The sequence below is a fragment of the Geotrypetes seraphini genome, chromosome 3 (genome assembly GCF_902459505.1).
Source record: "Geotrypetes seraphini chromosome 3, aGeoSer1.1, whole genome shotgun sequence".
NCBI lineage: Eukaryota > Metazoa > Chordata > Amphibia > Gymnophiona > Dermophiidae > Geotrypetes > Geotrypetes seraphini.
The window spans coordinates 259,031,359-259,058,520 of record NC_047086.1 but is presented as its reverse complement, the minus strand read 5'-3'; the positions used below and the strand labels follow the sequence as shown (position 1 = coordinate 259,058,520).

General features: G+C 48.7%; 1 protein-coding gene across 1 annotated transcript in view; it reads left to right on the top strand.

The window, feature by feature from the left end:
- Positions 1-27,162, top strand: part of CEBPZ (CCAAT enhancer binding protein zeta) — a 348,861-nt gene that overhangs the window by 94,248 nt on the left and 227,451 nt on the right. The window contains exon 5 of the mRNA XM_033935900.1: positions 15,560-15,648. Coding sequence (XP_033791791.1) covers positions 15,560-15,648 — 89 coding nt within the window. The remainder of the gene's footprint in view (positions 1-15,559; positions 15,649-27,162) is intronic.

Here is a 27,162-nt window from a genome sequence, read left to right as displayed (position 1 = left end):
TCCACATCAGGCATATTGAAGTCTCCTAACAATACTGTGTCTCCATGCAAAGTGATATTCTCAATGTCTTTGTCTAATTCTATATCCATGTCATCCAATCCATTGCTTCATACATGAAGGTCCACTCCTCACGATCAAAGGCCTTCTCTGCATCTAAGGATACAGAGAAGGCCGGATCTTCCAAGACTTTTGTCAAATTTAACATATGAAAAGCCAACCTGGTATTTTTTGAAGAATGTCTTTGAGCAACGAACCCTGTTTGGTGCATACCTATAATATATGGGAGAGCTTTGGCCAAGTGCAATGCCAATAACTTAGCCAACAATTTACCATCTATATTGATCAAAGAAATAGGCCTGTAATTTGAAATCAATGTAGGATCTTTATTTGGCTTCGGCAAAACAATAGTAATACAAACTCCACCATAGTCTGACAAAATAATTGGATCTATGGTGGCTTTTGTTACCTGCTGAACTAATTGATCTGAAACAAAAATAAAATCTATTCTTGAAAATAATTTATGAACATGAGAGCAAAAAGAAAATTTCCGAGCATCAAAGTGAAGGATCCGCCATATATCCTTCAATCCACAGGATTGTATCAAGTTTTGTAAGCCTAATGACTTTAGAATTTTATTAGGTTTTTTGTCCAGCAATGTATCCATTACAGCACTAAAGTCCTCCGCCACAACTGCATTAGAAGCGGCCAGTCTGTTGAAGAGTTTTGAAAAAGTCAGCTTGATTTGAATTAGGACCATAGATGTTGAAGAGCGTCAGCATATCATCCCGTAAGCTCATATTTACATAAACCCATCTGCCTAAGGGATCTGCAGAAATCTGATTAAATATAGCTGAATATTTCCTATGGACCAAGATTGCCACCCCTGCCTTATTTCCTATGGCTGGAGCAAAAAACAATACAGGTACTTAACTTATCCCCCTACTAATTTCCTTGATTCCATAGCAGATAGATGTGTTTCCAGTATGTAATATATATCCGCCTCTTGTTGTTTTAGAAAATTAATTTTTTTCTTCCTCTTGATTGGATGGTTGAGCCCATTGACATTTGTGGAGAATAATTTAAAATTAATCTTCCCAATTACCAAAATATATATTCATAATAATCATCTGTTTACCTAATATTACATTACATTACATTACATTAGGGATCACCAACTTCTATTAGACAGACTTCATTCAATCGGCATCATCGACCAAGTATTATCTTGGTTCGAATCTTACTTTACTGATCGTACATCCACTGTTACATTTAATAATTCAAATTCTAAAAGCTCATTAACTTCTCATGGTATTCCCCAAGGATCTATTCTTTCTCCCTTACTTTTCAATATCTTTCTTGCACCCTTGATGATTGTCTGCCAATCTATAGGTTTTCATGTATTCGCATACGCTGGTGATATTCAACTTTTGCACCCTTTGGATCCCAATAACTCTTTGGATATCATAGCAATTAACAATAAACTTGAACAAATTCATCAATGGTTAGATATAAATAGGTTGGCCCTTAATATTGAAAAAACAAAAACGATGCTTTTCCCATGGAAAGAAACTCCCAAACTTATTGCCCCTATCACTATAAAAAATATTCCCTTGCAATTACCGTATTTGCCGGCGTATAAGACGACTTTTCAGTACCGTAAAATCCTCCCCAAAGTCGGGGGTCGTCTTATACGCCGGGTACTGTTTACTAGAGAGCTGCACGGGAACGGGGACGACGGGAATCCCGCGGGCATCCCGTGGGTTCCCCCTTTGGGTCACGGGGATCCCGTGGGGACGCCCCTAGGGTCGCGGGGATTCCGTGGGGACGCCCCCTAGGGTCGCGGGGATCCCGTGGGGACGCCTCCGAGGGTCGCGGGGTTCCTGCGGGGCTGGATGTACTCAGTCGCGCGGCTCTACTCCCTACCTTCTCTGCTTGCAGTACAGAGCCGAACGGAAGTCTTCCCGACGTCAGCGCTGACGTCGGAGGGGAGGGAGGGCTTAAACAAAGCCCTCCCTCCTTCCGACGTCAGCGCTGACGTCGGGAAGACTTCCGTTTGGCTCTGTGCTGCAGGCAGTGCAGGTAAGGAGGAGAGTAGCCTCGCGGTTCGAGTGGCTACCAAGGGAGGGGGCGGTCCGCCCCGCCACACCCCACCCCGGTTGCAGCACAGCCGGCCAGGTCCCCTTACTTTTGTGGCACTTCCCCGACCGACCGACAACAGCCCCGGTCCGACAATCCTCCCTGCCCTGTAGCCGCGAATCTAAATTATCTTCTTACAGCAGCTGTAATAAGGTAATTTAGATTCGCAGTTAAGGGCAGGGAGGTTTGTCGGACCTGGGCTGTTGTCAGTCGGTCGGGGAAGTGCCACAAAAGTAAGGGGACCTGGCCGGCTGTGCTGCACCCGGGGCGGTAGAGAAGGAGTGGGGAGAAGGACGCTGAAAGGCCATGGGGAAGACGGGAGGGGGGGGAAGGACTCTGAAAGCACTTGAAGACAGAAGAGGGAGAAGGACGCTGAAAGCACATGGGGAATACAAAGGGATGGAGAAGGACGCTGAAAGGCCATGGGAAGGGCGGGGGGGGGGAGGACTCTGAAAGCACTTGTGGAAGACAGAGGGGGGAGAAGGATGCTGAAAGCACATGGGGAAGTCAAAGGGGTGGAGAAGGACGCTGAAAGGACATGGGGAAGACGGGGGGGGGGGTGGAGAAGGACGCTGAAAGGCCATGGGGAAGACAGAGGGGGGAGAAGGACGCTGACAGGACATGGGGAAGATGGGGGGAGAAGGACGCTGAAAGGAAATTGGGAAGAGAGAGTAGGGAGAAGACGCTGGCGGGGAAGAAGACAGATGCCAGACTATGGGGGGAGCAGAGAGAAGAAGATGGGTGCCAGACCAATTTGGAAGGGGGAAGAAAGGGAGAGGCACAGTAACAGAGCAAATGGAAGATGCAGAAGGAAGAGAGACAGTGGATGGAAGGAATTGAATGAGAACATGAGGAAAGCAGAAACCAGGCAACAAAGGTAGGAAAAGAATTATATTTCTTTTTTTTTATTTTGCTTCAGGATAAAGTAGTATATTAGTTGTGTTGATAAAAATTTATAAACATTAGAGGCTCTGGTAGAAACCCATTTGCAAAGTATGTATTCTTCCCAATTAATATTTTCAAATTAATAAAGTCTTTTTGCTTATTTGTAAATGGGTTTCTACCAGAGCCTTTAATTCAGTAGCATAATTAAATGAAATAACTATTTCTGAAGTTTATAGGGACGGGCGGGGACGGAGGGGATTCCTCATGGGGATGGGTGGGGACAGAGGGGATTCCTTGCGGGGACGGGTGGGATTTCTGTTCCCACGCAACTCTCTATTCTGCACCCTCTCTAGCAGTTTTATATCCTTCTTTAGGTATGGAGACCCATGTTGGATGCAGTATTCCAAGTGTGGTCTGACCATCGCTCTATAAAGCGGCATTATTACTTTCTCTGATCTACTCGTGATTCCCTTCTTTATCATGCCTAGCATTCTATATGCGTTCTTCGCTGTCGCCGCACATTGCCCACTGGTCTCCAAAGAAGGATGCCTTATAGAAGTCTCTGCCTTGGACGTTGGAGGCTCGTGACAGCATGGACTGCTAGCTTCATCCTTGGTCCCTTTTCAAGGATGTGCCTTTGTGGATTGATTATCACGACATCTGCCAGTCTCCTGGGCTGGGGAGGCCTTTGCAATCAACATTCAACTCAGGGCTGTTGGATACCCTCTTAGAAAAGGTGGTTGATCAACAGGCTTGGGACTGCTTACCATCTGGTTGGCTCTGAAGAAGTTGAAGAAAGCTCTAGAAGGTCCAGCAGTTAGAGTCTTCTCTGACAATGCGACAGCGGTGGCCTATGTCAATCGGCAGGGAGGCACAGGAGTGCATCTCTATCTGTAAGCCTGTCTGCTCTTCCACTGAGGAGAATGACATCTTCAGGCACTGACGGCAGCGCATGACTCGGGTGTGGACAATATTCAGGTCACCTTCCTTAGCATGTCGGTTGAGTAGATGCTGTCGCAGGCAGCTTTTCAGTCCATTGTTCAGTGCTGGGGTCATCCCCAATTCGGCCTCATGATGATAGCAAAAAACAAGAAAGCAGTTTGATTCTTCAGCTGAAGATTCAAAGCCAGCAGCGAGGGGCTAGACGCGCTAGTCCAGCCATAGCCTCAGGACATCCTGTTGTACATCTTTCCTTCCTGGTCCATGATAGGTCGAGTTGTTTAATGAATCGCATCTCATCAAGGAAGAGTCATTTTGGTGGCCCCAGATTGGCCTCTCAGACCTTAGTATGCAGATTTGATGCGTCTTCGAAAAGGCCATGACCTCCAGTTGCAGGTGCATCAAAACGTGCTTTCACAGGATCTGGTTTGAATAGAGGATCCAGATTGCTTTGCTCTTACGTCATGGCTATTGAACGTGAGGCATTAGAGTATAAAGGAATTTAGACGCGGTCATTGCCACCTTTCTCAAGTCTAAGAAGTCAACTACAGTTTCTGCAAGCATTGGTGTGCCCAAGAACTTGTGGAGCCTTTTTTGGCATTGTTGACTTTTCTCCAAGCGGGCTTTGACAAGGGCCTCAATGTGACTTCACTTCAGGTCCAAGTCGTTGGGCTCTCTTGTTTCAGAGCACGGGACTATAGACCTATGAAAGCATCTCATCCAGATATCTGCAGATTTCTGAAGGATGCTATTCCTATTATACCACCGATCAAGCCACCATTTCCTTTGTGAGACCTTACTGTGGTTCTTAAAGGTCTCTCCAAGGCTCCTTTCGAGCGGCGGCAAAAAGGGCAGACAGAATGCTGGGAATGATTAAGAAGGGGATCACAAACAGGTCGGAGCGGGTTGTCTTGCCGCTGTACCGGGCCATGGTGCGTCCTCATCTAGAGTACTGCATCCAGCACTGGTCGCCGTACATGAAGAAGGACACGGTACTACTTGAAAGGGTCCAGAGAAGAGCGACTAAAATGGTTAAGGGGCTGGAGGAGTTGCTGTACAGTGAGAGATTAGAGAAACTGGGCCTCTTCTCCCTTGAAAAGAGGAGACTTAGAGGGGACATGATAGAAACATTCAAGATACTGAAGGGAATAGACTTAGTAGATAAAGACAGGTTGTTCACCCTCTCCAAGGTAGAGAGAACGAGAGGGCACTCTCTAAAGTTGAAAGGGGATAGATTCCGTACAAACGTGAGGAAGAAGTTCTTCACCCAGAGAGTGGTGGAAAACTGGAACGCTCTTCCGGAGGCTGTTATAGGGGAAAACACACTCCAGGGATTTAAGACAAAGTTGGATGGGTTCCTGTGGAACCAGTACATAAGCTACCACGGGAGCGGACTGCTGGGCATGATGGACCACTGGTCTGACCCATCAGCGGCAAATTCTTATGTTCTGGATTTGATGCTAAAGTTGGTTTTTCTGGTAGCAGTGACCTCAGAGTTGCGAGTTTCTAAGCTCCAGGCTCTTTCATGTAGAGAGCCTTTCCTTGGAATTTCGGAGACCGGGATTTCTCCCCACACTGTTCCTTCTTTTCTGCTAAAGGTAGTTTCTGCATTTCATGTTAATCGGGAGGTCCATTTGTCAGTCTTCCAACCTACGGGTTCTAGGAAACAAGACCGCATTTTGAAGAAGCTAGACATGGGAAGTGTGCTGCTTCACTATCTAGAGTTCACCAATGAGTTTCAACACTCTGACCATCTGTTTGTACTGATTCATTTGACTAAGTGTTGTACGCCCGCTTCTTAGGTCACGTTCTCCAGATGGCTCCATAAGGCTGTTTTGTCAGTGTACAGAACATAAGAATAGCCTTACTGAGTCAGATGAAAGGTCCATCAAGCCCAGTAGTCCGTTCTCACAATGGCCAATCCAGATCACTAGTACCTGGCCAAAACCTAAGGAGTAACATTCCATGCTACCGATCCAGGGCAAGCAGTGGATGTGGGAAGCAGTTTCCTACTTCCATAAAGGTGTATTTGACTAGATGGGTAACTTCGTTGTGGGTGGAAGTTAGGGCAGTCTCTGCAGAGGAGATTTGCAGAGTGGCAACTTTGTCCACTCTTCACACATTTGCAAAGTTTTACAAGGGTGGACGTTGCGGCAAGAGGGGACTCTGCCTTTGCGCTGGCCCGTAACACTGAGGAACCAGTCACCCACCCTAAATTCCTGGAACTGCTTTGGTACGTCCCGCTTGTCTAGAATAACACACCTATTGCACTAGAAAAAGAGATTATGTCCTTATCTTGATAATATCTTTTCCAGTTTCAAGTTTCAAGTTTATTCATTATTTGATTAATCGCCTATCATAATTACTAAGCGATTTACATTTACAGAAAATACATGGTAAAATATTAACAATAATATAATAAAAATATAAAAGTCAATTAAAAAACAAAAAATAAAAAAAACTAGACAAATTTGAACAGGAGACATTGGGATAAAAGGGGGAAGAAATACAATTTATAATAGGAAAGGAGGGACCGATAATGGAAAAACACAAAAGGACAGGGAAAACAAAATAATTTTAGGACATAGTATATATGTATATATAGCTGACTAAAATGAAAGGGAATTGTAAAGAGCAATTGGCATTTCAATTAATTATTGAAAGCATCTTTAAAAAGAAAACTCTTGAGTTGGCTTTTGAATTTATCAAGATTTTTCTCCTCCCTCAAATAAAGTGGGAGAGAATTCCATGTTTGTGGTGCTGTGACAGAGAAGATATATTGTCTTCGGGTATTTATGATTTTAAGAGTGGGAATGACCAATAAAAGTTGTTGATTGGATCGTAAAGTTTTTTGAGAGGAATATGGAATTAAGACTTTATAAATAAAAGATGGAGTTTTGGATAATAACGATTTAAAGGTGAGTAAAGATAACTTATATAATATTCGGTGTGCAACTGGGAGCCAATGTGCTTTTTGTAGTAAAGGGGTTACATGATCAAATTTTTTGGCCCCCATAATTAATTTGATAGATGTATTTTGTATGATCTGTAATTTTCTGATTTCTTTTTGGGCCATTCCTTTGAATAAAGCATTCCATGTTTTCACTCCGCTTCTAGAGTACTTCACAGGCTAGCTTAGCTCCTTCCATCAGTCTTTCTCTTTTGCATGGCTGCAGGTGTTAGAGTTATGCTCTCCTACATTTATTATTTTTAATTCGGTGAAGTTTCATTCCCTTTCGCGGTTCTTTCATGTTTCAAGCAATTTTCACAGGCTGCCTGCCTGAGAATTCACAGACTCCGGTCTTTAGTTGACAGGCCGATCCCTTCGGGGTACCTGTTAGCCAGTCTGTTTAGTCTTCCTTGGAGTTCAGGGCCGTCCCTGACCTAGTCTCATTTCCTGTTAAGCGGGAGGTCGAGCACAGACTGTGTAGCACGCTTAAGGGGTTCTACGGTGTTCCGCAGCGCATTGGCTGTGTTTTTAAACCTCCGCCCATCCAAATGTGCATCTGGTGGTCTGCAGGGATGGAGGCATAGTCAGACAAGGTTTTTGACTGGGAGTCTGAAGATCAGCTTGGAAGATAAATTTCCAGCAGTGTGGCAATGAATTCTAAACCGGCCATTGAAAAGGCTGCAGGGGGAAAAAAAAAGCAGGTTGTCTGTGTCTCTCTCTATAACTGTGAGTAGGAGCTGAGAAGCTCCAAAATCAGCAACCTTTTAAAAAGTAATTTTGAGAGGTTTTGAAGGTTTCCTAGTGTTCCTCTATGTCCCCCCACCTGAAATTTATTATTTTTGTAATGTAATTTTTAGCAAGGTTTTGAAATAAATTTGGGTCCATCAGCCATTTTGAATTTCTAATGAGTTTTTTCATGCTGGATATTTGAGCAATAGAGCCAGTGCCAAACAATTTTGGGGGGCTCAGGCAGATACTCTGTTTACTTTATCGTGCCAAAGAAAGGGTCAGAAGATTGGAGACCTATTCTAGATCTGAAACATGTGAATGCGGCCCTCAAGATTCCTCGGTTCCGGATGGAGACCGTGAAGTCGGTCATTTTATATTTGGGTTTTTTTTCCAAAGAGGTCAAGGCAGATGGCTTTAAAATATGCAATGTCACCTCAGTAACAACTATAGAAAAATAGACAAATATAGACAGCAGATATAAATTCTCAAAACCGACACATTTTGATCATTTTTCCTACCTTTGTTGTCTGGTGATTAGTACTGCCCGATTCAGGAAAAAAAATTTCGATTTGATTCAATTCAGCCTATTGAATCGATTTTTCGATTCGATTCGATTTTCCTGCCCAATTGGGTGTTTTTTTCCAAACATCCTGGTGGGTTTATTTTATAGCCTCTTCACCCTCTTTGCCCTCTCCTACCCACACTGGTCCTGTGGTGTAAACAAAATAAACAAACAAAAAATACTTTTCCTCTCTCTATTAAATCCTAGCTCACGTTTGCGGTCCAACACCAGCTCTGGAAGGATACACATTTCAAATCTGACATATTGTAATCACAAAACAGAAAATAAAATTATTTTTCCTTCCTTTTGTTGTCTGGTCATTTTTCAAATCTTGTTGGTCCCATGTTGGTTTGGTTGTCTTCTGATCAGGCTCTCCTTCTTTCTCCGTGCTAACCATCCATCTTCCATCTCTGTCCTCCCCTTCTGTTTCCCTTTCCTCCCCCGGAGGTCTGGCATCTTTTCTTTTTTTCATTTCCACCTTCCCCCCCCCCCCGCAGCTGCAGCAATGGACCCCACCATCCACAGATCCACCATCTCTCCTTTTCTCATCTACCCTTTCATCCAGCATCTCTCTTCTGTGTCCCTGTTCCTATGCTCCCTCCATGCCCAGCATCTTATCTCTCCCCATATCCAGCTTCTTCTTTCTCTCTTCCTTACCTCCTGTATCCCCTTCCCAAGGTACAGGCTTTCTCCTACTATCGCTCCTACCATCCTACACCTTGCCCACCTACTTTGGAGCAGTATCTGTCCCTCTTGTACCCTTCCCCTTGTGATCTTGCATTTCTCTCTCCCTCTCCCTCTCTCCATTAGTCCAGCACCTCTCCTCTGCTTTCCTCCCTCTCTTTTTGGTCTCTCTCTTCCCTTCACTTCACCCCAGGTCTGGCATTTCCCCTCCCCTCTCTTACTCCTTCCTCCCTCTGCACAGGCCTGCCTCTCCACCGCCAAAGGGGTGACGGGTCTTAAGCGTGCGAGACAGAAGCGCGCCGACAATTCAGCGCAAAACTTCAGCATGCCGCAGAAAAACCTTCTTTTAAAGGGCTCCGATGGGGGGGGAACCCCTCACTCTACTTAATAGGGATCGCGCTGCCGTGTTGGAGGGTGTGGGGGGTGTAATCCCCTACATTGTACTGAAAACTTAACTTTTTCCCTAAAAAATAGAGAAAAAGTTAAGTTTCCAGTATAATGTGGGGTTACAACCCCCCTAAAAACCCCCCAACGCCAGCGCGATCACTATTAAGTAAAGTGGGGGTGGGGTTCCCCACCAACACCCCCCGTCGGAGCCCTTTAAAAGAAGGTTTTTCTGCGGCATGCTGAAGTCTTGTGCTGAATTGTTGTCCCACGTCTGTATCGCGCGCTTAAGACTAAACCCCCAAAGGAACTCTTCCTCCTCCTCCTCCCTCTGCGCAGGCCTGCTTCCCTGCCCTGAAGGCCTGCTTCCCTGCCCTGAAGGCCTGCTTCCCTGCCCTGAAGGCCTGCTCCCCGCCATGAAGGCCTGTTCCCCCCACGAAGGCCTGCTCCCTCCAGGAAGGCACTTTCTCTCTTCCTCCCCGCGCGAAGGCACATTTTCTTCTCCCCCCGCCACAAATGAATGCCTGCTCCCCCTGCAGCCTGCACCTTCCCCGCTCTTACCTCCTTAACACTAATAGGGCAGCTTGCAGGCTCGCTGGTGTTAGAGCGATCCCTGCAGCTGCCCGTGGTCCTCAGCGGCATGTTCTCTCTGCCGCGATCCTGTTCCTGACGTCAGAGCAGGGGCAGGATCGCGGCCTAGAGAACGTGCTGTTGAGGACCACGGGCAGCTGCAGGGATCGCTATAACACCAGCCTATTAGCATAAAGGAGGTAAGAGCGGGGAAACTAGGGGAGGCAAGAGCGGACAAGCTGGGGGAGGCAAGAGCGGGCAAGCTGGGGGAGGCCTTTCTGACCGACCTTCCCCCCTCAAGCAGGAGCAGCAGCGGATGGCCAGCAAGAGGCAGCGCTGCAGCTCTTGCTTTAGGAAGGCACGGGGAAGGGTCAGCCATTGAATAGGGTGGCCAAATTTTTTTTTTTTAATTGAATCGATTCTAATTGATTCACCTGATTCGAATCGATGTGAATCGGGCAGCACTACTGGTGATTTCATGAGTTGCACTTCCTTCTGACTGTGCATCCAATATTTATTCAGTTATTCATCACATTTTTCAGTACACCTAGTTGCAATTAGGGCGTAAAAGGCAGTGCACACACTGATAATCTTAAGTTTCCTTTTGTTTGGTGTTATTTGCAAGGTTAATAAAACTGCAGTCCTTTGAGCTGGTAGACTAAAAAATATATATATTCACGTGGAAATTGTATTGCTCATGTGGATAGATGGATTAGTTTCACAGTACATGAAGGAAAGTATTACTGTCCAGCTTCAATGCCTCTCATATTTCTTAGATTATTGTGCTTTTCTGTCAGATTCCCAATCAGATTATTTGAAATCTAGGAGCTCTGCAATTCTGGCTTCTCCTAGTTCACGAGGCTACATTTACTACTACTACTACTATTATTATTAACGTACACAGTGCTGTACAGAGTCACGAATGAGACAGTTTCCACTTGAATTTGCTCACAATTAATCAATCAAGGCAGACAAACAAGGATGCCAGGGTATGGGTTATAGTTAGTGAGGGATGGTTAAATTGCTGCCTAGGGTGGTGAAGGCAGTCTCAAAAAGGTGGGCCTACATTCTATTTTTGAACAAGGGAAGAGGTGTGATGCACAGACTCAGGTAGTCTATTCCAGGCATACGGAGCTGCGAGGTGAAAGGAACAGAGTTTAGAATTGGCAGTAGAGGAGAAGGGTTCAGATAAAAGTAACTTATCTGAGGAACAGAGTTCTCGGACAGGTGTATAAGGAGAGACGAGTGAAAGGACACATTTAAAAGGACACACATATCTTGTCTTTTGTCTCTGTCTGTGCTGGAGGTGCTCAAACGCAGACTGTTTGTGTTTACTCTCTTGATGGTCTGGGAAAAGGCCATTTAATCTTGTTAATGAAGTTAGCTGTTTAAGAGACAATGGAGGTTCGATCCCCCACTGCCATGTACCGGTTGAGAGAGATAAAGAAGCACATATCCTGCTCACTCACCCACCCACCCCTTTTTCTAGTGTTGATTACTTCTTTACAGCCTATGTATCCTGTCACCAGATATGGTTTGTACTTACGTCATCTGCTAATACCACTGACCCATGTTAAAAAAGTATAAAAGATGGATGTACTAATAAAAGACTAGGCAATCTCTTTAGGACACTGTCTGCGTATCCTTTCTTTCTAAGGGGAATGCCTCCGGATATCTGTACCCAGGCGACAGGATGTGGGCAGGGCGGTTTTGGGACCAAGAAATGGACTCCGTTCGCTTCAACGAGAGGCTGCAGAATGAAACATGCTATATGCTGTGACAAATCTACCGTATTTTCACGCAAATAACACGCACCCGTATAAAACGCGCACACGTGTATAGCGCGCAGAAATCACGATGATAAGCACAAAAACTTTGGTATAACGCGCTCACGATTATACCGCGCATGCTGCCCGACTCTCCGTTCACCCCCCTGACTTCCGTGCACTGCCCCGCCTCTCCGTGCGCTGTCCCGACTCTCCGTTCACCCCCCCTGACTTCCGTGCACTGCCCCGCCTCTCCGTGCGCTGTCCCGACTCTCCGTTCACCCCCCCCTGACTTCCGTGCACTGCCCTGACTTTCCGTGCGCTGTCCCGACTCTCCGTTCACCCCCCCTGACTTCCGTGCACTGCCCCGCCTCTCCGTGCGCTGTCCCGACCCTCCGTTCACCCCCCGCTGACTTCCGTGCACTGCCCCGCCTCTCCGTGCGCTGTCCCGCCTCTCCGTTCACCCCCCCCTGACTTCCATGCACTGCCCTGACTTTCCCTGCGCTGTCCCGACTCTCCGTTCACCCCCCCTGACTTCCGTGCACTGCCCTGACTTTCCGTGCGCTGTCCCGACTCTCCGTTCACCCCCCTGACTTCCGTGCACTGCCCCGCCTCTCCGTGCCCTGTCCCGACTCTCCGTTCACCCCCCCCCCGACGTCCGATTCATCCCCCCCCCCGGCAGGACCATTCGCACCCCCACCCCGAAGGACCGCCGACTCCCCGACAATATCGGGCCAGGAGGGAGCCCAAACCCTCCTGGCCACGGCGACCCCCTACCCCCACCCCGCACTACATTACGGGCAGGAGGGATCCCAGGCCCTCCTGCCCTCGACGCAAACCCCCCCCCCCCCCAACGACCGCCCCCCCCAAGAACCTCCGACCGCCCCCCCAGCCGACCCGCGACCCCCCTGGCGACCCCCACGACGCCCCCACCCCCCTTCCCCGTACCTTTGGTAGTTGGCCGGACAGACGGGAGCCAAACCCGCCTGTCCGGCAGGCAGCCAACGAAGGAATGAGGCCGGATTGGCCCATCCGTCCTAAAGCTCCGCCTACTGGTGGGGCCTAAGGTGCGTGGGCCAATCAGAATAGGCCCTGGAGCCTTAGGTCCCACCTGGGGGCGCGGCCTGAGGCACATGGGCCCAACCCGACCATGTGCCTCAGGCCGCGCCCCCAGGTGGGACCTAAGGCTCCAGGGCCTATTCTGATTGGCCCACGCGCCTTAGGCTCCACCAGTAGGCGGAGCTTTAGGACGGATGGGCCAATCCGGCCTCATTCCTTCGTTGGCTGCCTGCCGGACAGGCGGGTTTGGCTCCCGTCTGTCCGGCCAACTTCCAAAGGTACGGGGAAGGGGGGTGGGGGGGTCGTGGGGGTCGGCCAGGGGGGTCGCGGGTCGGCTGGGGGGGCGGTCGGAGGTTCTTGGGGGGGGGGACGGTCGTTGGGGGGGAGGGGGGTTTGCGTCGAGGGCAGGAGGGCCTGGGATCCCTCCTGCCCGTAATGTAGTGCGGGGTGGGGTTAGGGGGTCGCCGTGGCCAGGAGGGTTTGGGCTCCCTTCTGGCCCGATATTGTCGGGAAGTCGGCGGTCCTTCGGGGTGGGGGTGCGAGTGGTCCTGCCGGGGGGGGGGATGTATCGGACGTCGGGGAGTCGGCCGGGCAAGAGGGCTTGGGCTCCCTCTTGCTCCGATCGTGGATGCGGGTGCGGGTGGGAGCGCGTGCGAGTGGTCGTTCGGGGTGGGGGTGCGAGTGGTCCTGCTGGGGGGGTGAATCGGGCGTCGGGCGGGGTGGGAACTATGTTTTAAAACTTTCGTATACCGCGCTCACGCATATAACGCGCGAGGGGTATGCGCGGTAGGTAAAAACGCGTATAACGCGCGTGTTATATGCGTGAAAATACGGTATCTCTCTGCCTAGTTTTGACACAGGGTTAGAGAAGAGCGGTAGACCCGAGGCAGGAGAGCTGACCAGGTTGGCCCTGTAGAGTATGAAACGCTGACTTCCCTTGGTTTATTCCTGCTGAGCCAGACAGTATCTGCCAAGGAGCTGTTAGGGGTTAAGAAACTACTGCTCCCAGAAGGCCAGGCTCAAAGCAGGAAGTGGTCACAGAAGCAGGCTCAGCTGCAGAAAGATTTCTCTCCCTTCCCCCTCTTCAGAGCAGGGAGGGGCGAGTTGAGTGAGGTTAAAAGAGAGCAGCTAGGACACAGGAGAGGAGGAGCCGAGGAGACTTCAGGGTGAGCTCCAGAGAAAGCTCATCTGTCCTGAACTGAAGCCTGAGGAGCTGAGCCACGACTGGGACATGGTGGACATGTCAGGAGTGCTTGAGACCACAGCTGAGAGGGACCTGCAAAGCTGTGAACCGATGGACATTGGTGTGTCAACTCTGTCTATTGAAGGTTTGGAGGCAATGGACACAAACTGAGCAAAGATGGGCAGGATTTGGCTATTTTTGTTTCTTACCTGCTTTGCTTAATAGTTTTAAACTAAAGTTTGCGATATGCTGGACTGTATGAGCTTATCACAGTTACTCTCTGAAACACTGCAATCCCTGGACTGGTGCATTGACTGTCTAACCTCACAAACAACAGAGCGTTTGTGTTTTCCCTTTCTGCACAGCTGGAGGTTTATTGGGAAAGATAAGAGTCTGCAGGAGGACACAGTAGAATTCTTTTCTATGTTGGAGGGAGAGTTCCTTTATCTGCAGGCACTCCGTGGGAGAGCTACAACACTAGCAGTTCCTTTTGTTGGTTTTGTTTCAAAGTTGATGAACCTTTGTTTTTTTTCCATACTGCAGGAGGATTGTTTGTTCCTCTCTCCTGCTCTTTCCTAGTGAGGAAGTATTGTTTGGACTATCCTAAACACAGAAGGCTGGTGAAGAGGACTGAGAGGCAAAGACTAGAGTCCAGCCCAACGTTTGTGTTTGATTTAACATTTTGAATTAGAGCCAGGCTTATGTGGATGAAGCCAGGGTGACCAGGTTGACCCAGAGCTCTGTGTTTAAAGTGTGTTGCAAACTATATTGGAAATGCTACAATTTGCTATCAATACCTGGGTGAATTAATTGGAAGTATAAAAATAAAATACATCTTTATTTTTCCTAACAATCCCATGGGTGTGTGGTTTTCTTTTCCCCTTTGCCTGATCTCACTTTGGTCATTGATCCTGTGGTTTTCACCCTAGGCGGGTGCCTAGAAGGCCTGGAGGATTCCCGGTGGTGGGGAATGTGCTGGGAGCCGCTAAGGTCACTGGGTCCACAGCTCGCTGCAGTGATCAGGAGCTCGTGGGTGGTGACAATGCGAAGGTAGATAGGGAGCCAGTGAAATGATTTGAGGAAGGTAGATAGGGAGCCAGTGAGATAGGGAGTCAGTGAAATGATTTGAGGAGAGCTTTCTGAGGCTCAGTAACTAACAACAGGTCCAGTTTAGGACCGGTCCAATATTTCTAATAGATCACACAGTTCAGGTTCCAAAGCAGGTATCTCTTTATTCAATACTAAGGCAACTTCTAAGTTCCCAACATAAGGCTGGGTATTTTTTAAGTACTTCTCTATTCCTGCAGCTCCGTTTCAAGATCTGTCAAATACTAAGAAGGATTTCTTTGATGAAAAGTTTTCTAAAGCCACAAATAGTGGGAAGGAATTATTTTAGGGAGAGAAGGAGATAGTGGATGCTGCGAATGGGCAAAATGGATGGGCTATTTGGTCTTTATCTGCTGTCATGTTTTTATGTTTCTTTGCTTGTATTTATCAGTGCATGTCTGTAATTTATAAGGTAGGGTTCAGCAAGCCCCCTTGCTCAGAACATACTGCTGGCTAGTTCTGATACTGTGTCTTGTATTCAAAGGCATTCAGTTGCCACCTTTCAGCTAACTGTTTTATATTCAGTTAGTTATCAGCAGGTTGCATAATATGCTCTTCCCACAGGTTGGTTTAAGGAACTATTAACCTTTTGTTAATTGCTTTAGGTGAAAAGAACTTGTGTGTTTATGACCCTTGGAACAGAAATCCTTTATTTTGTGGGGCTGATCATACATGTCTCTGGGAGCTGAAGAAGGTAAGGTTTCTCAGTTGAGTTCTCTTAAATGGCTTTTCTATTTTATGTAATTGGGTGGACTGGCAGCAAGAATAGGATTTGCAAAATCAGTCTGTTGCTTCAATTTCCATATTGTTATGCTGTACTGTTGTTGTATGGCACATTATGACCTTAAAACTTGAAACTGCTCACTAAAATAAAAGTTGAGGCAAGGCAAAGATTTACCAAAGTGATGTCAGACAATAGTATTGGGGTAGTATTTATAGTCTCTGATCCAATTTAATGGAATGTTAGGTAGCCTTTTTCTTCCCTGAGCCATTTGCTCTTAGGAAGACTGTTATTCTTCTGTTGATAGATGGCACATGACAGGACTCAACAAATTTTGGGTGCCAGGTTGCCATGGTGCCTAGAAATTGCAACCTTGCGCCCAGGATTTAATATCCCCTTAAACGATTTTTGTTTCCTACCATAGTACTGCCTGAAACTCCTTTCCACCCTGAAAAGCAATCTTACTCAAGCCGTACAGTGAAGGGTGTTTGGGAAGACTTGTGGGACTTCAAACTGCGAGATTTCCCCAACTTCACCACGAGGCTCAAGCATATACAGAGTCAATTGCTGTGCAGGGCAGAGAGAAGTTGTTTCATGCAGTGTTGTAAGTAATAAGGGAAGGCTGGAGAGGAGCACAAGAGAGACTGGATGAAGTCTAGGGGGGTATGGAGAGGGCCACAAGAGACACTGGATGAATGTTGAGGGGTTATGAGAGAGAAACCGATGGGGACCCTGTATACTGATAAAGGCAGGTGGAAAAGCCACACTGCATAATCTAGACTTGCGCACTAAATCAGCTAATCCAGTAGTTGAAGGGTCTGTGTGGGAATATAGTAGTAGAGTTCTAAAACTCAGAGCCATTCTTGGGAACAAGCCATTCTTTTATTCTTCTCAGCCCTTACCTGCTTTTCTGTCACAGATTAGTGAGGTGTTTCAGATAGTCACTTTTGTTTTATGTTATTTATTTCACAAAATTAAACTCTACCTCAATTAGTACTGTACATTAAATTACATTACATTACATTAGGGATTTCTATTCCGCCATTACCTTGCAGTTCAAGGCGGATTAAAAAAGAATTACTATTGGGAAGTGCTGTTAATTTTACTATGGGCATCTGATCATTGCAGGTTTGTCTAAACCAGTGGTCTCAAACTGAAACCCTTTGCAGGGCCATATTTTGGATTTGGAGTTACTTGGAGGGCCTCAGAAAAAATAGTTAATGTCTTGTTTGTTTGTTTTTTTGTTTTTTTTTTGATTTATAATATTTCTTTATTGAGCAATTTCAGCAACGTACAGAACAAGAAAAAGAAACATACAGCCGCAGCTCCCATTGAAGTGCTAAAACAAGGCAACCAGGGAACTCAGATACAATACAACAGGAGAGCGCCTAGGCAAAAATGCTAGAGTGCCCAATACATGGTTTTACCAGAATACCCCGCCCCCCCCCCCCCCCACATCCTAAACCCCCAACCCCCCACTCCCCCAAAGATACCCCCCCCAAACCCAGACCCGTGTGATTAGATGGGAAGACAAGAGAAAACTAACCAAAAAGAAAGAAAGGTGGAACAAGACCAAGAGGAAAGAAAGACGAAAGCAGACAACATAGAGAAAACTGCAGCACCCAACTCCCGCCCACGTCACCACAGCTGACAGGGTTAGCAGTTCAGCAACATACTCCGCTCCCGGTGCGGAAGAGACAACCAATACCCCTCCCACACATCCTGAAATTTGGTCCACCGGCCCTCGTCCTGTCTCCCCACCATCCTGCGCTCCAGAAGCGCTAAGTCATATAGGGACAAGTGCCACTGGGAAAAAGAGGGAGCATGGGGAGCCCGCCAAGAAATTAAAATGGCCTTCTTGGCTAAAAGGAGGGCCTTGAACACCAACATCCGCTGCCCAACGGAGCAACGAGAAAGAGCCGCTCCATCATAAAAAAGGACTATAGAAGGGGTGCATGCAGGCAACGGAGGAGAGACAGAAGACAAAAAGGTCCACACCTGCAGCCAGAAAGCCCGTATCCGGGGACAGTCCCAAAACATATGTCCCAGGGTAGCAGGACTCACAGGGCACTTGGGACAACAGGCCTGAGCTGCAAAGCCTGCTCGATAAGCCCTCTGTGGAGAAATATACGCTCTGTGGAGGAATTTATATTCCTGCTCCCTATGTAGCATATTGCAGGAGAGAGCACGCAGGAAGACAAAGCAACGAGAAATCAAGGAGGACAGGATAGTGCACCCCAGGTCAGCGCTCCACGCCCCAGCCAACATGTCCGCCCTCTCAGTTGACAACGGTGACAATAGCGCAGTAACAAAGTAACGCAGGCGCGGGGCCGGATCCTCCCACAAACCCAAACTCAATCCAAGACTCTGCGCCACCGAGTGCCGCAAGGACGGCTTTCCGAGACTACGAACATAATGGCTAAGCTGTAAATAACCAAATGCATCCAATTGATCCAAACCGTAGAGGGACGCCAACTCAGCAGGAGAAAGAAGAATCCCCCTCTCAGTGAGCACATCTCCCACTCTACGGATCCCATGTGCATGCCAAATCCGGAATACTCGGCTGTCACTTCCAGGACCGAACTGCACGTTGCCCACTAAGGGCAACATTGGTGTTACACTATAATTGACCCCCAAGTGTTTGCAAAGCTGTTTCCAGATACATCTCATATATGACCACACCACGTGACCCCTCTGTAAAGAGTCTAACCGAACCGACGGAGCATGCAACAAGAACAATCCCGAGACAGGGGACAGGAAGTCCCCGTCCACAGAGAAGGTCAAAAAGGAGGAACTCTCCAGGCACCAATCCCGAATCTGGCGTAAACCACATGCCAAGTTATAAGCGCGAAGATCTAGAAGACTGAACCCCCCCTGCTCCTCTGGCAGCATCAGAACGCGAAGGGGCAGGCGAGGACGCCGTCCCCGCCACAGGAAAATCCGCAAAGCACGGTACAGCTCCTCCAAATCCCTATGCCTCAACCAAATTGGTAAAGTCTGCAACAAGTAGAGCCACCGTGGCACAATCATCATATTATATAAAAAGACGCGGCCCGCAAGGGAAACCGGCAGAGCACCCCATAAGCGCAGACTCTCGACAGAAGACCGAAGCATAGGTCGGACATTAATCTCATAAAGGCGCGTCAAGGTGGAGGGAATAAGAACCCCCAAGTATTTCACCTGAGCCGAAGCCTCCTTCAGAGGAAAGTCCGACCACAGGTGAGAGATACACAGATGAAGAGGGAGCGCTTCCGGTTTAGATACATTGAGTTTGAGGCCCGAGAGCTCCCCAAACTGCCGAAATAACTCCAGCAACAAAGAAAGGTGCGAGACCGGGTCAGACAAAAGAATCATGATGTCATCCGCAAAGGCCAAACTACGCAGGGAGGAAGCTCCCACCTCCACGCCCTCAAGCAACGGATGAGTGCGGATACAAAGCAACAGAGGTTCCAAAAATAAAATATAAAGCAAAGGAGACAGGGGGCAACCCTGCCGAGTACCCCGCCGCAGGGAAAAAACCGGGGAAGCTACCCCATTGACAATCACAGCAGCCTCGGGGTTAGAATATAGAGCACGAAGAGCGTTCAGATAATAGCCAGTCACCCCATAGCGGAGTAACAACGGGAAGAGGAAAGCCCACTCAACCCTATCAAAGGCTTTTTCAGAATCAAAACTAATGGCCAAGGTAGGCTGTCGCCGGGAGTCACAGTGGGCCAGAGCCAGTAGAAGCTTCCGAACATTATGACCTGCCTGGCGGCCCTTCACAAACCCCACCTGGTCCAGTCCCACCAGTGAAGAGACAAGCGGGGCCAACCGATTAGCCAGCAGCCGGGCCAGAATTTTAAGATCTACGTTGATAAGTGAAATGGGCCTATAAGACCCCACCAAGAGAGGGTCCTTCCCCGGTTTAGGCAGCACAGTTATCAGCGCCTGATTCGAACCAGGAGGAAAGGACCCCCCCCTCCACCGCTCGCTCATAATACCGCCTCAACGGATCAGCCACAAACCCCTGCAAGAGACGATAAAATTCCCCGCCAAAGCCATCCGGACCCGGGGATTTACAGAGAGGCAAGGTTTTAATAACCCCCAAGACCTCCTCCCCAGTAATAGGGGAGACCAAGCTCGCACTGTCGGTCTCCGAGAGCCGAGGCAAGGGCAGCGAGTCAAAGTACGCCTGAATCGAAGAGTCCCGGTCCACCACCTCCGCCGAGTAAAGAGAGCTGTAAAAAGAAACAAAAAGCTGTTCAAGTTGAGGCTGGGCTGTGACCAGCTGCCCCCCAGCTCCTCTAAGTGAGGTGATGGACGAGGACCCCCTCCGCGCCCTAGTCAACTGTGCTAACATTCTACCCGGGCGATTACCAAACCTATGAAGGCGATATTTATAATAGAAGAGCGACTTGTGTGCCCGTTCATGTAAGAGGGCATGGAGCGCCGCCTGGGCCGCCTGAAACTCATGTTTGTGGGATAGAGTGGGAGAATGTAATACTAGAAGCCTGCTCTCCCGTACTTTACGCTCGAGAGCTAATATCTTTGCCGCCATCCGTTTCCTCCGTCGGGCACAGTAGGCTATCACAGCTCCACGGAGCACCACCTTGGCTGCCTCCCAAAAAAGGGCTCCGTCATCTGCATGCACCCCGTTGAACTCAACATACTCCCTCCACTGCACTTCTAGATACTGTTTAAAATCAGGGTCAGAATAAAGTGCTACCGGAAAACGCTAGCGCCCACCCCCAGCAGGGGACCCATCAGCAAGACCAAGGTCCATCCAAACCATAGTATGATCAGAAATAGCCAGCACCCCAATCTCAGCCTGATGTACTGCATAGAAGGAGGAGCGGGAGAGAAAAACATAGTCTATCCTAGAGGAGGAATCATGCACTTTGGAAGTATGAGTAAAATCCCTCTCTCCAGGATGAAGGGTTCTCCATACATCTACCACATCCAAAGCCTGCAGCCAAGCACTCAGCCCGTTATCCGACCTCCCAGAGGAACGAGAAGGCCCCCTAGAAGAGTCCAGAACAGGATCCAGAATAGAGTTGAAATCCCCCAGAATAATCAAATGGGTCCCAGGTAACAAGGTCACCGACAGGATCACCCCCAGAAGCTTCTTATAAAAAGACCGTTGGGCAGTATTGGGAGCATACACTGACAGTAAGAGTACCGGGCGCTGATACAATGTGCCCTGGACCAGTACATAGTGACCCTCCGAGTCGGATAGGACCCGAGAGTGAACAAAAGGGATGGACTTATGTAGCAGGAGAGCCACCCCGGCCTTAGCCTTAGAAGAAGAAGCAGAATAACATTGTCCTACCCAGGACTGCCTCAGCTTACCATGTTCTTTCTCGGAAAGCTTAGTCTCCTGCAGGCCCACTATATCTGCCCGATGCCGGGCTAAATGCTGCAAAATCTTGGTTCTCTTTATCGGAGAGTTAATACCCGACACATTCCACGTCACACAACGCACTCCTCTCTTAGGCGACATTCAGAAGAAAACCAACATGGTCTACAAAATAAAGGAGTAGAAAACTCCTGCCGAGAGTCCCAGCCCTCCTCCCGACAGCCACCCTTCCAGCGCGCACACACAGACCTCCCACCATCAACCACACCGATCCTAGTCCCCCACCCCTCCATCCACTATCCCTCTTCAACCCCAACTCCCCCCTCCCAGACACCCCCCGCCCCACCCTAGCCCAACTCCCCCTCTCACCCTCCCTACCCCCCCTCCCAAACCCAACGTCCCCCTCCCATGCCCCCTCTGATACCCCAGCCCACCACTCCAGAAGAGGGTACACCAAGGGCCCAAAGTCCCTCCCCCCCTCAACCTCCCATACAGAAACCAAGCAGTACAAAGCAAGAAGGAGAAAAGGCAAAAGCCAAGGGGCAAATACCAGCAACAACAGCAGGACCCCATAGGGAAAGAGCATCTAAAGGAAGAATAAAACTCAAAGTCTCACCCCTGCAGAACACAACCACAATCTAGCTCAAAGAGCCAGAGAACAGTGTCCAGAACAAACCAAAGTGACCCCCAAGAAGGAGCCACTAAACAGAGATAGCCAAAATAATATGAGCCATCATGTCTCAAGGGGAACACCTCCAGGATCCCACGGGCGCTCCCCCACTCATAGCAGACAGGAACCTCCAGCCACTGTCAGGGTCCCTCAAGTGCTCGGCTCCAGATCAGGATACCACAGAAGAACCTGAGCCCGGGCGGCCTCGCTGGTTTCAAAGAGAAAGGGTTGACCCCCATGAAGCACCCGGAGCTTGGCAGGATATTGCAAAGTGAAGCGCAGCTTTTTCTCGGTGAGTTGCTTGCAGACAGTTGAGTAGCCTCGGCGGAGAGATGACACCTGTGCAGAATAATCCTGGAACATCAGGATATGCTGGTTCTGGAACTGTAAATCCTTTTTCTGGCGATAGGTGCGAAGCAGAAGATCTTTGATAGCAAAATTGAGGATGCGGAGGATTACCACGCGCGGCCTGGTCGAGCCCTCCTGCCTCCTGCCCAGCCGATGTACCCGTTCTATACGCAAGGGACCCAGGCCCCGCGTAGCCAGCAGCTCAGTCGTCAGCCATGCTTCTAGGGTAGGCAGGAGATCTCCATCCGATATTGTTTCTGGGACCCCCACCAGGCGCAGATTATTTCGTCTGGAGCGATTCTCCAGATCCTCCATCTTCTCCTCACATTGCCCCACTTTGCGCTGTAGTTGCTGTATCTCTGCCTGCATAAAGGTAATGGTGTCCTCTGCAGTGCTGATCCTCTGCTCAGCTTCAGAAACGCGATTGTTGAACTCAGCCACTGATGTAGAGAGGGTTGCTATGGACTCCTGTACTTTATCCAAGCGCGTCCCCAGCGCCAGCACGACTGCCTCCGTGAGGCGCGCGATCATGTCCGCCCCCGCTGAATCAGCAGCGTCTCCCGAGCCGGCCATTTTGCCTTCCGTGCCAGACCCCGATTTCATTCTTTCGCGCTCCTTTTTACCAGCCTTCGCCGCCATGTCTCCACTCCCTTTTTGTATAAATTTGTCCATAAAGCCCCAAGGAGTCGGGAGGAAGCGCTTGGTGGTGATTTTACTCGCTGAATCTGGGTCCGGGAGGCCGAGGCAGGGGAAGAGCAGCGGAGCTCAAGGAAAACGCGTCTTCCCTGCTCTCGGCACGGCCACGCCCCCCCGTTTGTTTGTTTTTTTAATAAACTTTATTTATTTTAAAAACGATCATAGTGCATTAACAAATAAACATATATAAAATAATACAATAAAAGCACTTTACACTAACAAGTATACCTAAATGAACATTTTAACCCTCCCATCCCTTTAATACTCTATAAACTTTAATAATTCTTTAAAGCCTATTAATAGTGTTATGACCTTTTTTTTTTTTTAAATAACCTTTTCCTTACCAACAGCAGCAGATGAATCCAGAGACCAATGGGGATAGCCCACATCTACCAGCAGGCAGAGTTAGAGAAACTGATTAACAGGTGGTCCTATTGACTGGCACTCCTCCTGCATCTTCAGTATGCTCTATTTCCCAGCAGGTGATGGTCGCTATTCCACTAGCTCCTGGATTCTGGATGGGCCTGGGCAGTTAATTTCTCCTGTTGAGATTTTCTCTTCAGTGAGACAGGGGTGTCCAGCTGAACGGTGCCGGCTTTGGAGGTTACACATGGCCCCCCCCCCCCTCCCGGTCCCTGCCTCACCCTCCCTCCAGTGATAGAGGGTCTGCCTTGGTCTCTACTTTTCTTCTTTCCCCCCCCAAAAAAAAAAGAGACCACAGTTGCTGAATAACATTTCTGCCCTGCTAGTGCTGAGCAACCGGCTTCTACCGGCACTGCAAGCAAGGTTGTAAGTATCAGATTACTTACGTTGTTGGAATTGTGCAATTGCGTTAGTGGTTTTGAACGGCGGGTTTCTTAGTTTATTTTATAAAACGCTGACTTGGTGAGGCGCGGAATGTGTGAGACAAGCTGGATGGAAGGGCTCCGGGTATTTGATTCAAATGCCATTGTAGGAGCTGTTGCCTTCCCGCGCACTTTATTTCTTCCTCTGAGGAGCTTATTGCGGCTTTCATGGAGGGTCTCTGCGACGTTACTTTTCCGGTCGGTAGGCCCCAGCCGTGTCTGGTTTCTTGGTGGTTGGCTCCGGGTATGTTTTTACAGCATGGTTAATTGGGGCAGGCACATTTGTCCGCGAAACGGGCACATGCTTGTTATCGTGCACTGCCTGGATCGCTGCAGCGATGATAGCGTTCTCCACGGGGCTGCCTTAGAGTCGGTGTTTGCCGCGGCTCGGTTTCATTTTCCTGCTGGTCGGTTATTTTAACTGTTTGCTAAGAGCCGATGGCTTGCAGGGAGCAAGAGGCTCGCGCTTGTACTCCTGTGCTGGTGGGAGCGCTACAGCATCCTGTGTGTTTCTCTGGCAGCTAACTTTTATTAGCGTCTGCCGTGGCTTCTATGCCTTCAGGGTCTGATGCGTTGGAGGTTATGGCTGTTCTCTGCTTTGCTGAGACGGTAATGCTCGGTGTGTGAATGTTGCCTGAGTTTTGCCGTTTGGCGCTTTGGAGAGCGAGTCCACTCTCTGTTTAACCGCCCAGTTTCAGATTTCCTCCGTACTGGGTCGGTAGCAGGCAAATCACGGTGCAACTTTTGTCAGTCGCAGGCGAGTACCCAGTGTTTCATTCGGGTGTCTCCAAAGAGTGAGACTATAGATTTGGCTGTTTCCTTCATGTGGGTGCCTTTGTTTAGCGCTGAGTGTGTCTGGTAGCGCTGTGGACATACTTACTGTACATATGGAGCAGTTCTAGGGGCATGATGGCTCTTCGCATTTTCCTGCGGGCACGACTGTCTTTTTCTGTTTCTAGCGTGGCAGGGTCTTTAGCAGGGGTGTCCCACCTTTTGCCTTCCCTGGGCCACCTTGGTTACTGTAAAACAAAACAAAACAAGGTTGCCCTTTAAGGGCGGTTGGATTTTGGAGCAGCATGCATGTGGTTTCAGTTACCACAGGCTGCTGCGGCTTATTCTTGTTTTTCAGACTTCCATCATAGTCATTGTTACTTTGTGAGACTAGTTGGTTCTCAGGAGTGTTCCTTTATTCTATGCAGAAATTGCGATTTTCCTCCAGCTCATTTCTTGACCGCTGCTTCACTTTGTAGGGGTCATTGCTTCCGCTGCCAGCTCTTTCGGATTTCTCGCGGAAAGGGAGCTGTAATATTGGCAGGTCACGGGACTTTGACCATTATGCAAGTTGCTTGCACCTTTGCGTTCTTTGCTTCCATTTCAAATTCTTTCTTTGTGTCACTGTGTATTGGGTATCCAAGGGTGACGCTGGTGCGTGATCCCCTTCAAGGTTTGCTAGTGCTTGGGACCGTGGTTTCAGCTCTCCGGAACTAAGGGAAGTTGTTCCATTTGCTTCATGGTGCCCAAAATTAAAAAGGGGGATTGATATGACTAGTGATGGGTTTCTTTTGAGTCTCTTAGTTTCTCGAAAAGTCAAATATTTCAAATGGGAACTGTGAAATTATTTGCATTTTCACATGTGGCCACAACATCAGCAGTATCTTCGCTTGGTTGTTCTTAAGCAGCGTTTTCGGTTTAAGCAGACATCATTTGGCCTGGCCTAAGGGCAGTTATTCCATTTACTTCATAGTGCCTACAATGGAGTTATTGGTCGGATGGGAGCTGGCTCTCATTCTGATAAATTAGTTTCTCAGAATTAGACATTTCCAGAGAAAACTGTGAGAAAATTAGCAATTTCGCTATGGTTCCCGAATTTGCACTATCTTCGCTTAGCTCTCATTGAGCAGCCCTATCAATTTTGGCTGATGCTGTTTGGCCTCGCCATGGCTCCAAGAACATTTTAGAATATGTGGGCAGTAGTGGCGTTTTGGAGCAAACAGGAGATTCGGGTACTTTCTTTCTTTCTTAGACGGCTGCTTGATTCAGATGTCTTCCAGCCAGATGAATTTGTCAGATACAAACAGGTATTCTCTTTTATTTGTACTTCTTTTCTTCACTTCTTGGATGTGAATCTTCCAATTTCCAAAGAGCTCATTTCTCCTGTACGGATTATTGGAATATCAGGGGATGTTGTTCACGTAGGAGAGGAATGTGTTTCTTCCCAGGGACTGGAGCGACAGATTGCAGTCTCAGGTTTGTCTTCTTCAGTCACCTAGATCAAGAGTATGGGATTCTGTACAGGTTCTTGAATCTATGGTGGTGACTCCACTGGGAACTTTGGCTTGCTTTCACATGAGATCGTTCCAGCAGTCGCTTTTGTTCCTGTGTTTCCTGGTAATTCAAGGCTCCAATTGTGGTATCTAGTGGGCTCCTCAAGCATCGCTCATTATAATTTGGTGGCTCAGTGAGATTGACCATTTCAAATGCATGCCTTGGTCTTTACTGGCTCAAGTTCACCACTCTTCCAAGGCTGTTGGGTTGGGGGGCTCAGTGCCTTCAATCTTCTGCTCAAAGGGTCTGGTATTAAGAGGTATCTCAGTACTTGTTCATTCTTCTGGTCTGAAGCATGGTCAGGCTACCATTTCAGAAGTTTCAGCCCAATCCTCCGGTATGGCAATAAAGGTCTTTTAGGACAGTGTTATGACAGTGGTATTTCTTTGCAGCCAGGAAAGTATGTGTTGTACTCAGTTGGCGTGTCGAGTACTTGTTCTACTTCAATGGGTGGAATCTCTTCTTCCTCTTCTGTCCGCGCATCTTTTTACAGGACAGGAAAAGGATTTAGCTAGACTTTCTCACCACAAAATCTGAGCGTGGACCGTCTATTGGAGGTTAACTTGTACAGTGCTGTGTACGCCTTTCAGTACTTTAGAAATAATATATATTACATCCTGGAAATTGGGAACTACCGTATTTTCTCGCATATAACGCGCGTGCGCGTTATACGTGGTTTTTACATACCGCGCACACCCTTGCGCGTTATACGCGTGAGCGCGTTGTACAAAATTATTTTTACATAGTTCCCCCCTCCGCCGTCCGATTCACCCCCCCCCCCCCCGCAGGACCGCTCGCACCCCCACCCCGAAGGACCGCTCGCACGCACCCGCATCCCCACCCCAAAGGACCGCTCGCACGCACTCCCACCCGCACCATGTATCCAAGGCCCCGCCCCCAGGAGGGACCTAAGGCTCCCGGGCCTATTCTGATTGGCCCAGGCGCCCTAGGCCCCACCAGTAGGCAGAGCTTTGGGACGGATGGGCCAATCCGGCCTCATTCCATCGGCTGCCTGCCGGACAGGCGGGTTTGGCTCCCGTCTGTCCGGCCAACTACACAAAGGTACGGGGAAGGGGGGTGGGGGTGTCGTGGGGTTCGGCCAGGATGTCGCGAGTCGGTTGGGGGGGCGGTCGGAGGTTCTTGGGGGGGGCGGTCGTTGGGGGGAGGGAGGTTTGCGTCGAGGGCAGGAGTGCCTGGGATCCCTCCTGCACGTAAAGTAGTGCGGGGTGGGGGTAGGGGGTCGCCGTGGCCAGGAGGGTTTGGGC